We start from the raw sequence: 10,579 nt of genomic DNA on the forward strand, positions 1-10,579 counted from the left end.
AGTTTTACAGATTTAGTGTCGTTGATTTTCAGATGGAACGACGTTTTTTCGAAGCCATGTACTTATAGATAATAGACAAGTGAATCGCAACAGATCAGTTGTCACCTGAGGGTGAGTGTGGATATTGACTGTCGAAACGTTATGAAGATTACTTTATTGTCGGAGCAACAAAAGTTGTATCGACAAAGCATGAAATGTACTATCCGAGTGTGTAAATACATATGTTTAAATATATGTTTGAAATATGTTAACCAGCTGTCGCACACCTACGAACGACAACCCTCAGAAGTCGAAACTTGTGCGAGCTGAAGACTAACGAGGTGCTACCTTTCAACGTGTGATTCCTAACACGGGTTGGACGATGGCAAGTGAAAATCGATCGTTCAGCCTGTGGCTTGAACCAGCAGAGTTGCCAACCGTAGCGGAATTTACTCAACGGTAGCGGATTTGAGCATAAATTAGCGAAATTTTCTACAAATAATTAATATTGAAAAAAATATGGAAGAAGAAGAGGCAGTGGATAGCACTCGAAGCTGACAGCTGACGATTGAATAATTGAAGTCAACACGTTATAGTCTTAGTAGCCGAGGCCATTATATGATGAAAAAGAAGAAGAATATTTTTGGACATTTTTAACCGTATCATAAACCTCACGAGTGTTATGAATTATATGGAACAAATTACAGTGGAAATGGAAGATAGTTCATCTGATTGTAGCTCAAGCGGAAGAGCTGCCGCAGTTGAAATTGACGGGAACGGGACATGTTCAAAAAAATACAAAAGATCTCGAAAACAAACTTTTCCTCAACATTGGTTTCTGATTCCAACTTGAAAGGATATTTGGTTGAGACGACAGCTTTCAAAAATTAACTGCTGTAAATTTAGAAAATCAGGTAACATCTATTGAGTTGCGCATCTATCATTGTTTGGGTTACTTGGTTTGTTGGAGGGACAGAATTCAGATCATACTGTTTCGAATTTGGATAACCGATTGCGGAGTTAACGGTGTATGATGATTCGTAACTTTGCAACCAAAAGGGGATTGAAACAGCTCCAAAGTTGGTTATCACGGTTTCACAAAGTTTGTAATATGTAAGAGAAAAAATTGTTCAAGGAAATGAATCATTTAGAATAAAATTGAATCAAATCATTTGCCAAAGAAGCGCATTTCCGTTTACATTCGATTTAGGATTTTTGTGATCGACTATGTAGATAAGAATCCAACCGTGTTACTCTTGTAACAGAAAATATTGTTAAAGGTGCATAGAAACCCTAGTGTTCGAACCAATTAGTTTTGTTTTGTCAAAAACACACGACGCGCGAAATGAGATTGGGCCAACTTTGTGCACATGTCAACAGATGGAGCAAGAATAGAAATATATTGCTCGTATTTGATACTGTCACTACTGATACCTTGAACTCGCTTCATTTAATCTCGTTTGACTTTTCAAAAGTTGTTCAGACAGATCTTTGGAAGAAAAACACAAGCAAATTTCATTCACACCGTTTCCTGGTAATTCGATCTACCGATATTTTCATAATTGATAATAGGTTTTAATTATATAATACTCATCTGATTTTAGGATGTAAGCATTTTAAATTGTTTGACTTGCCATGTTTTGAAAAAATTTAAAAAAACATTCATTTAGTAACGTTGAATACGATATCAATGTGATGAATATATTGCAACCGTTTCCTTTACAATAATCATCAGTCAGTGATAACATTGATACTCCAGAAAAATATAGAAACCCGACACTTTTTTTCATATCATTCTTGATTATTATCAACCGCATTCGTGTCTCTAAATCTTATTGATGACTACAGTTGGATTCTATACAAAAAAAACTAATTTCAATATCTATCATGCGGCCTCGAAAAAATTACTTTTTCCCGGACCACCGAAGTGGATCTCTATAATTTAGTTGACGTTTATGCATCCAATAAAATCGTTTCTATTATTTTAATCCTTCGTCGGTCGGTAATAAAATTCGGAATAACACTCCATGGTCGACGATATATTTGAATTCAGATTATTATGCCTGGCAATTTATACGACCGAGATGATCAGAAACCGAGGATAATAGACCTTTACACTTTCCGAAAATGAAAAAAATCAGAATATTCCGTTGGTTCCATAAGTGAATGGTTCATTCGTCAGGAAGTAACACCTAAACTTTTCCATATCGAATATTAAAAATATAAAGTATTTCTTTCGTAGTACAAAAGTCTTCTCAATTTCGAAACTACCCATCAAATCGGCCTCAAAAACAAGTTGGCCATGTCCCACGTACTGTCATGTCAGAACAACAAAAATACAGAAAGAAGAAGAATGAAATTAAATTTTTTGCAATATTTTATCGTGTTCCCTAATTCATATCAAATGTTAGTGACGTCGCGAATATCAGGATCATTCAAGTTTTAGTCTATTTTAGGCATATATAGTGTATTTTAAAACATAGCAAAGTTGCCCGTGTTTGAGTACTTTATAATTAATGATGAGTCGACAGTTTAACAGTTTTTTTTAACCGAAGGGTGAGCTGATGGGGCCCTGCCCCGACACATTCCCCACACCGTGAGGTAAATGGAAAGTCTGCACCACGAATGCTTTGTTGTTCGACTCTGGTTCAAAATATACATAATCTACAGTTTGAAGTGGGTTTTTAATTGTGTTCCACAATCTGAAAAATGAATAAACGTAGACCCACAGAGAATTTGCTCTAGTTCAATAAAGGACAAACTGAAAATTCACCCCGAAAAGCTACTGTCCAAAATAAATCTCTGTTTTTTTTGCAGTGTACTTTTATTTATCAAGATTTTTACTGTTGGTATGATACTTGTGGCGGCATCTGTGATTCGGAGGTGAAACTGAAAGGAGGGAAGTTAGGTGACATCTTTGGTCGAATTTCAATAACAAAATCCTTCTCAAGCCAGACAAATATCCAGTTTTCAAATCATGGAAAACAATAATCAGCGGATATCTAAGCTATCTTTGGAAGCAACTGAAATTTTTTGATGACAAGGAACCAACAAGTAGGTTTATTATAACTGTAGATGCAGTGATTTTATGAACTTCTGATTATTTAAGGTAAAAGAAATTAAATGTCCAGGAAAATATGTGCTGTCATCCGGTTTCTACTTAGAATTCTTGATATCCGAAGAAGAAGGCATAATTTTGAACTTTTTAAGAAAGGAGATGATGTGAATTTGAACATTCCTACCTGTGGAGTGGCAGAAACTGGTGAGTAGATTTTTTTTATTTATGAAAAGCTCTTAACAATGACTATCTAGTATTGTTATCAAATATTGTATATTTTGATTTCTATTTTTTTACTGGGCTCGAATATAAAATCTGACGAACGACAACTCTCAGAAGTTGAGAAACTTGTGCAAGCTAAGGACTAACGAGGTCTTACCTTTTAACGTGTGATTCCTAAATAAATGAAGATATTATATATCCCATAACTTATTTATATTAACCTCATTCGGAGCTGGTGGAGTGGAAATTTGTTTTAGAAATAATTTCAAAGTGAAATGCATTGACATCAAGAAATTCTGTTGTGAAAAACAGAAGTTGCATCTGTTGATACAACCAACTAATCGTCAGCCTTTCTGGTTTCACATGTCCATTGTATCATTCTGGGAATGAAGCCCTATTGTTATTGTGTGTAAAAATGGAACATGGTGCTCAAAACACTCGAAATGTTGACCACTGCATACAGTGATTGTACTCCGGAGTCAGAAAAATGTTTACAAGTGGTACCTACATCCTTTCCACAGAAGGTCGAGAATATGTGAATGACGACGATCGTATGTTCACTCTTCATTGCTTGTTCGTAATTCTTGGCCAAAAACAACACCGAAATCATTCCTCAGCCACCATATTCACCGGACTTGGCCCCCTGTAACTTTTTCCGTTACCAAGATTGAAGAGGCCCATGAAAGGACGTGTGAACGACGACGATCGTATGTTCACTCTTCATTGCTTGTTCGTAATTCTTGGCCAAAAACAACACCGAAATCATTCCTCAGCCACCATATTCACCGGACTTGGCCCCCTGTAACTTTTTCCGTTACCAAGATTGAAGAGGCCCATGAAAGGACGTGTGAAGACGACGATCGTATGTTCACTCTTCATTGCTTGTTCGTAATTCTTGGCCAAAAACAACACCGAAATCATTCCTCAGCCACCATATTCACCGGACTTGGCCCCCTGTAACTTTTTCCGTTACCAAGATTGACGAGGCCCATGAAAGGACGTGTGAAGACGACGATCGTATGTTCACTCTTCATTGCTTGTTCGTAATTCTTGGCCAAAAACAACACCAAAATCATTCCTCAGCCACCATATTCACCGGACTTGGCCCCCTGTAACTTTTTCCGTTACCAAGATTGAAGAGGCCCATGAAAGGACGTGTGAATGACGACGATCGTATGTTCACTCTTCATTGCTTGTTCGTAATTCTTGGCCAAAAACAACACCGAAATCATTCCTCAGCCACCGTATTGACCGGACTTGGCCCCCTGTAACTTTTTCCGTTACCAAGATTGAAGAGGCCCATGAAAGGACGTGTGAATGACGACGATTTTATGTTCACTCTTCATTGCTTGTTCGTAATTCTTGGCCAAAAATAACACCGAAATCATTCCTCAGCCACCATATTCACCGGACTTGGCCCCCTGTAACTTTTTCCGTTACCAAGATTGAAGAGGCCCATGAAAGGACGGCGTTTGCGACGATTGAAGAGGTAAAAACCAAATCAGTAAAAGATCCTGAGGGGGATCCTACTAAACGTAGGATCAATACTGAATACACTCATGTTAGTGCTCTTTTCAATTTCATATTGTCTTATCTGTCTTATCGTAAAAGAGCAATGAAGTTTATAAGGCATTTAAAACACGTTCAAGACAATAGAATTGTTTTTGTCAGTTCTCTGCTCTATCACAGCATTTTTAACACTCTATCGACATTGAACAAATTTTAAAATTGTTCCAGAGAAATTCCATTATTCTCCCACACCAAATAAAGTAACACCCTATACATCAAAACCATTTAATTTCATTTGAAAAAGTTTTCCATAGCTTCTCAAGTTCACTGAAAAGTCATTACACATGTTGCCTAAAATATAATAAACTAATCTGACTTGGCATCACAATTAAAAACTAGACGGTGGCTCACAATAAGATACTATTCTCAAACTCAAGTACAAAACGCTTTATCTAAATTTATTTCTTGGCAAAAGAAATCTTCATCGCGTGCGTAGGCGTGATCTTGAATCCCTGCAGGGCATCTTTCGCTGCTCCTGACTGCATTTCGTTCTCAAACTCAACGAAAGCAATGTCGTGCCTGTTCGGTACCAAGCGGACTTCTTTGAAGCCTGGGAACCTAGAAGGATATCACAAAAATGATTAGGCACAATCAAGTGAAAGGTTACATGTTGGAAGTTGTTAGTTTTTTTATTGCACGGGAATACCACTTTTATAATAGTAGGAGCATCAAATAAAATAATAGTACAAGCATAAAATACAATAATAGTACAAGCAGCAAATACAATAATAGTACAAGCATCAAATACAATAATAGTACAAGCATCAAATACGATAAATATTCACATACAATTCAAAAATTGAAAGAAACACTGGAAAAGTAAAATAAGGGCAAAAGAATTAGTGTCTGGATATGTGACAGCTGAATATTTATTGCAATATGATTAAATATTTGAATTTCTTTCAACTGGAAACTCGTTTGTATCAGGTTAGAGACAGAAAACGGTTTTTATTTGAAAATTGTGGAAGAAGAGATCAGCTTGGCCTAGGCCGCTGGAGCATTTAGTCATTACAGTTGTGGTTGTCTTAAAGAGGTGATATGACTTGAATAACTTTGTAAAATTTGAAGTTTTGTTATCCATCAGGAGTAAATATGAATGAAATTCACTTAAATGGTTCACTATAGATCAATTAAGAGAAATTCCCAAAGAATAACATAATAATAATAAATGGTCTTTATTTTACATGGCGGAGTTTAGCAAAGCGCTATTCTTCCACTCAACCACGTTTGAAAAAACAGAAACATTACAGAAAATAAATGGCAATGTCAGGAAAATAGTAAAATGAAATACAAATGTTTTTGTTTGGATCACTGTTGCCTGAGCATTTCAGTTTTAAGTTTACTTTTTAATAATGGTAGTGATGAATTTTTCAAAGATTCACTGAATTAATTACACATTGTTACAGCATGATACATGAAGGATCGTGCTGTTATGATTCAGAATGTCAAAATTATTTACCAAATAAGTGGGTTATTGTGTTTTTATCAGTTTGTGAATGAAACAGGCGAAATGCAACTCTCTTCTGTTTTGCATTTTTAACCAATTCAGTTGATTGATTGAAAGGGGTCACATGATCTCTGTAATTCAAGCTGAATATTAGTCTAATGCAGGCGTTCTGTACTTTCTGAATTCTCGCAGAAGTTATCGAATTGATACAAGGGCCGTAGATGACATCGCAATAATTAAACACAGAATCTACTGAGATAGTGTCTGTTTGAATACAGATGTTTAAGAGTACCGTACGACCTTTGAATAAGAGTATTGACTTGATGTGTAGTCTATATGAAGTCCTAAACATTTTATTTTGTCAGTCAATTCCACAGAATGTCCATCAATATACAAATCTATATTATCTATGGCCCTTCCACGATCTTGGACATAACCACTAAACACAATCAAACAGCCCAAGCTGATAGTATTGAATAGCTAGGTCAATAATGTGGTTTTTGAAGCGGGCAACTGATACATTGAAGATTATTCAAAGAGTTAGCTAATCGAAAAGTTCTGAGAATGAAGATGTTGGTTGCATAAGTAATTGAATCTGTGAAAAAAAAAACATAAAAGGTTTGCAAGCGCCTAGTTGAACTGGGGATAAGTAGAGATAATGTGGGGAGAAGCTCGGTGCTGTATTGGGTCTTTATATTTTCTGCGTGCCTCGAGAGAAGGCATGTTCAATGTGGGTTCTAATGCAACATAGTCGTGGTATACACGCATCTGGAAAGCAATATATCTAGGTGGGAATTTGTGCTGTAAACCCTCGAGTTTCACATTAGTGTAACGTAATTGGGGACCAAGCTGTGGAACAATAATAGAGATGAGAGCTTACCAGGGAAAAATATGGAGATTCAATAGCAACGATGTTAGTAAAATCACGTGTGGTTCCGTTTGTGAAGCCAAGCACCTTCATAGATATTTGAATTACAGCGGAAATGTGTGGCGTAATAGCTAAGTGTGGTGTTTAGGATCACACCTGGATCTTTAGTTTCAGAAGTAGAATGTTTGGTCAGATTATTCGAAAGCGATTAGCCGTTATAAAAAAATATATTGCTGAAATTCCCTTAAAAAAAGTTCTTGTCTTAAACGGAAGTACCAGTACCCTAATCACAAAAGTTCTAGTGCGTGAGAAAAGCCAGCTACAACTCACAGATGACTAAAATTCTTTAACAACTTACTGGTTAAACAGCATGGACAACATCATCTCGTTCGTTTCGTCAGGCAAATTGGTAAGGAAGAGAATTTGGTTAGGAGGCTGTTCGGCGTTAGCTCCGCCAGGCACCCTGTTGGGGTCCTTGGTCTTCTTCTTCTTCCTTGGTGCTTCTTCGTCTTTAGCCATCGGTGGTCGGACCTTCTTCGGTCTTTCCTGATATGTACCCTTCAGCTTGGAGATGACGTCCGAATCCTGTTTGGAGTACTGTATGCGCTGTAATCAACAGAAAGGAGAAAACGTGCCTGGTGCAATGCACAATTATTTCACTTGAGACGATTCTCATCGATATGATGAAATGGGATTTATAGATGAATGAAAACTCCTCAGCTCTATTTGTATAAATTCAAAAATATTTCACTTACCATCGGTTTGTCATAAAACGGGAACCCTTGCATTGACCTCAAGGCATTGGTAGAGCTTTGGATTTCTTTGAAAATAACGAAAGCTTGTCCTTTCATTTTCAAAGTTTTCAGTGCAACAATATCTAAGATCTGTCCAAACTGTGAGAATATAGCGTAGAGAGACTTTTTCAGTTCTTCTTTCTTCACTTTCTCGTTCAGATTATTGATATAAATCGTATTATTTGGCCTAATATCCATCTGAAATAAATGAGGTTAGCTTGGTCGACGGGATTCTTTTTTATTGTAGTTACCTTGTGTGCGCTGGTTTTCAGTCAATAAATTGAAAATATTCTCCGAACTACTCACTTTCAAGATATAATATCAAAAAAAATGGCGTTTTTCGTTAATATCGGTAACTCAAGTCAACCTACCTTCTTGTGAAACTGATGTTTTACATATAGCCTTGAGCAACCTTTTTCTTCTTGTTTGTTCTGTTGTCTTCTTTAACGGCCTTGCCTGTCAGGGCTCTACGGCCAAGACTTTATTGTAAGGTGGACCTCAGAAGAAGAAAAAATGTTGAGATGTACTTTTATCCTTGTTTATGTTGAAAAATTATCTGGGAGTTGTTTTTTGTCATATCGGGTTTTTGCAGTACATCAGACTCCAACCAACAAAGTTTCCATCGATGTTTCTGCAATATCAGTAACAATATCACTGAAATATAGATGTCGTAACTCACATTTAACATAGACGTTGAGGAGACATTTATAAGAGATATTATTTCAAAGGAGGTTGCAGATGTCTCTGTATTATTGCAATAACTTGTTAATATCACCAAGATGTCATTAAAATATATCTCATAATAGCAAGCATAGACAGCGAATAACTTTTGGCGAGAAAGTCTCGATCTGGTTCCATCAATGAGCTGGTTAATTATTGTTCGTGGAAAACAAGGGCCAATGACATAAACAGAAAACACAAAGGGATTCAACATGATGCAAAATCAGTAACGTCAAAATGTTGATGGATATTGTAGATTTGACATATGTTTATCATTGTAGGGACTTCATTTTCAGATCAGGTGAATTTTCAGATCTGGTGAATTTTCACATCCAGGGAAAAATCGAATGTCTCTCTGTGTTTTTAAAGTGAAACTGAGAGATCCAATTTTTCTTTCGAAGTGAAAATTAACCTTATTCGAAAAGACAGTCTCTGATGGTTGAATATACATAACATCAGTTTCCACGGGTAGCAGATTTCATGACTCGAGAATCAGGCCTCAAAACGATTAGTTCAGGTTTCGCACTGTGAATTGTCTAAAGTGACGTCACACTTAAACTGACTGATACTATGGTCATCAAGTCGTTTTCTAGAAGTAAACTGTATCTTCAGAGAAACTGTATCTTAAGAGATTTATTCTGAACTTTTGCCCAAATTTTCGTTTCTAAAGAGCAAAACCGTGACAGATAATGCTTTGTTCGTTGGTAAAGAGCATCACAAAATCATTATTTTTATCGTCACTACTGACTAAACTGGTAAAATATGTTTCGAAACTGTCTTCAAAATTGAATTGAATCCAGTTGATGGCAAAGTGATTATTGGTTTATGTTCTTCGAGTTTTGGATATGTCATGTCTAAATTAAGAACAGAGCACCAAGCACCCTCAAAAGTTACAAACGAACAATGTATTGAAATGATAGTACTGAGTACTGACACAGAATTTACTGTTCTGTGGTTTTGACGTTTTGAGTTTGATCAGTTGATTAGTTGAAAGTTGTAATTAAAATTATTCTAAGTATCCGATTTTACCCAATCTTTTCGAAGTCGAATAACTTCAAAACTTGCGAAATGAAAATAACAGTGAAATACCTAAAAGGTGGAAGTATTCTAGTAGACGTCACCGAAAAAATGACCATTCTGGAACTCAAACAAAAAATAGAAAAGGACTTCAATATCGCTGCTTCACAGCAGACTCTCATCCTGCAAGGAAAATGCCTCCAAGACGACAAATCCGTAGAAGATTATCCGAAAATCAAAGACGGAGCCAAAGTGTACGTTGCAATAAAGAAACCAGAGACTCTCATGTCAGTGCTGAACGTCTTCTTGCGGAAGTACTATTCGGAAGATCAGTGTAAGCTCATTATCGATGAGTTCATGAGGAACTTTCACTCCAAAGTGGATAGTTTGAGCTTGGACGATCTAGAGCGAATTGCAGAATCGGAGATTCAAGGATAGTGTAGATAGTTTTAATGTAATTTTGTTAGGTTGATATTTTTAAACCGAGGTATATATATATAGTGAAAACATGATGATTTTGAGGAATATTTGTATAATGTGATATACTCAGCTGTAAGTAATCTATAATTTCCAACATTTGAATTGAGGTTATGTGCGAAAGGATTTTTTTATGTAGTACCCCTTCAAAAACCATGATTTATATTAACTTTTCACCAGATTTTCAGTACAGTAACTGACTAGACCGACAATCTTCCAAATTTCTAGTCTATAACAATTTTTGTAATAATATTTATCAGCTTTATATTTTTCAAGTTTAACTTATCAGAAGTAATACTTTTTACGTGTAAATGAAACTGTCAGGTAGAAGGAGGGGCTTTGTTCAACTTCTATGAAATGATATTTCTGAAAAAATTGGAGGAGAAATACACAGAATTTAGCTTTCAATTTGTTTTTTGTAGTTATTA

General features: G+C 36.1%; 2 protein-coding genes and 1 long non-coding RNA gene across 5 annotated transcripts in view; 2 read left to right on the forward strand and 1 right to left on the reverse strand.

Annotated features, from left to right (window-relative positions):
- LOC111517816 (uncharacterized) overlaps positions 1 to 10,579 on the forward strand; it is a 141,098-nt gene that overhangs the window by 87,215 nt on the left and 43,304 nt on the right. For all 3 annotated transcript variants that reach the window (XR_012464546.1, XR_012464549.1, XR_012464550.1), the window contains 2 exons: positions 2,797 to 3,033; positions 3,089 to 3,241. This is a non-coding gene — a long non-coding RNA (uncharacterized lncRNA). The remainder of the gene's footprint in view (positions 1 to 2,796; positions 3,034 to 3,088; positions 3,242 to 10,579) is intronic.
- On the reverse strand, positions 5,040 to 8,348 carry snf (U1 small nuclear ribonucleoprotein A snf). Its single transcript, XM_023174094.2, has 4 exons — positions 8,189 to 8,348; positions 7,899 to 8,135; positions 7,502 to 7,749; positions 5,040 to 5,386 (listed from the first exon to the last, which is right to left on the reverse strand). Exons 2-4 carry the CDS (start codon positions 8,133 to 8,135, stop codon positions 5,227 to 5,229), a joined length of 645 nt encoding a protein of 214 aa, XP_023029862.1. The 5' UTR covers positions 8,189 to 8,348; the 3' UTR covers positions 5,040 to 5,226.
- On the forward strand, positions 9,596 to 10,559 carry LOC111517815 (ubiquitin-like protein 4A). The gene has a single exon (XM_023174095.2). The coding sequence runs from the start codon at positions 9,726 to 9,728 to the stop codon at positions 10,110 to 10,112; it is 387 nt and encodes a 128-aa protein (XP_023029863.2). The 5' UTR covers positions 9,596 to 9,725; the 3' UTR covers positions 10,113 to 10,559.

This window comes from Leptinotarsa decemlineata, unplaced genomic scaffold, assembly GCF_025532065.1.
Source record: "Leptinotarsa decemlineata unplaced genomic scaffold, Ldec_3_MD MMD2_P_RNA_scaffold_12, whole genome shotgun sequence".
Taxonomy (NCBI): domain Eukaryota; kingdom Metazoa; phylum Arthropoda; class Insecta; order Coleoptera; family Chrysomelidae; genus Leptinotarsa; species Leptinotarsa decemlineata.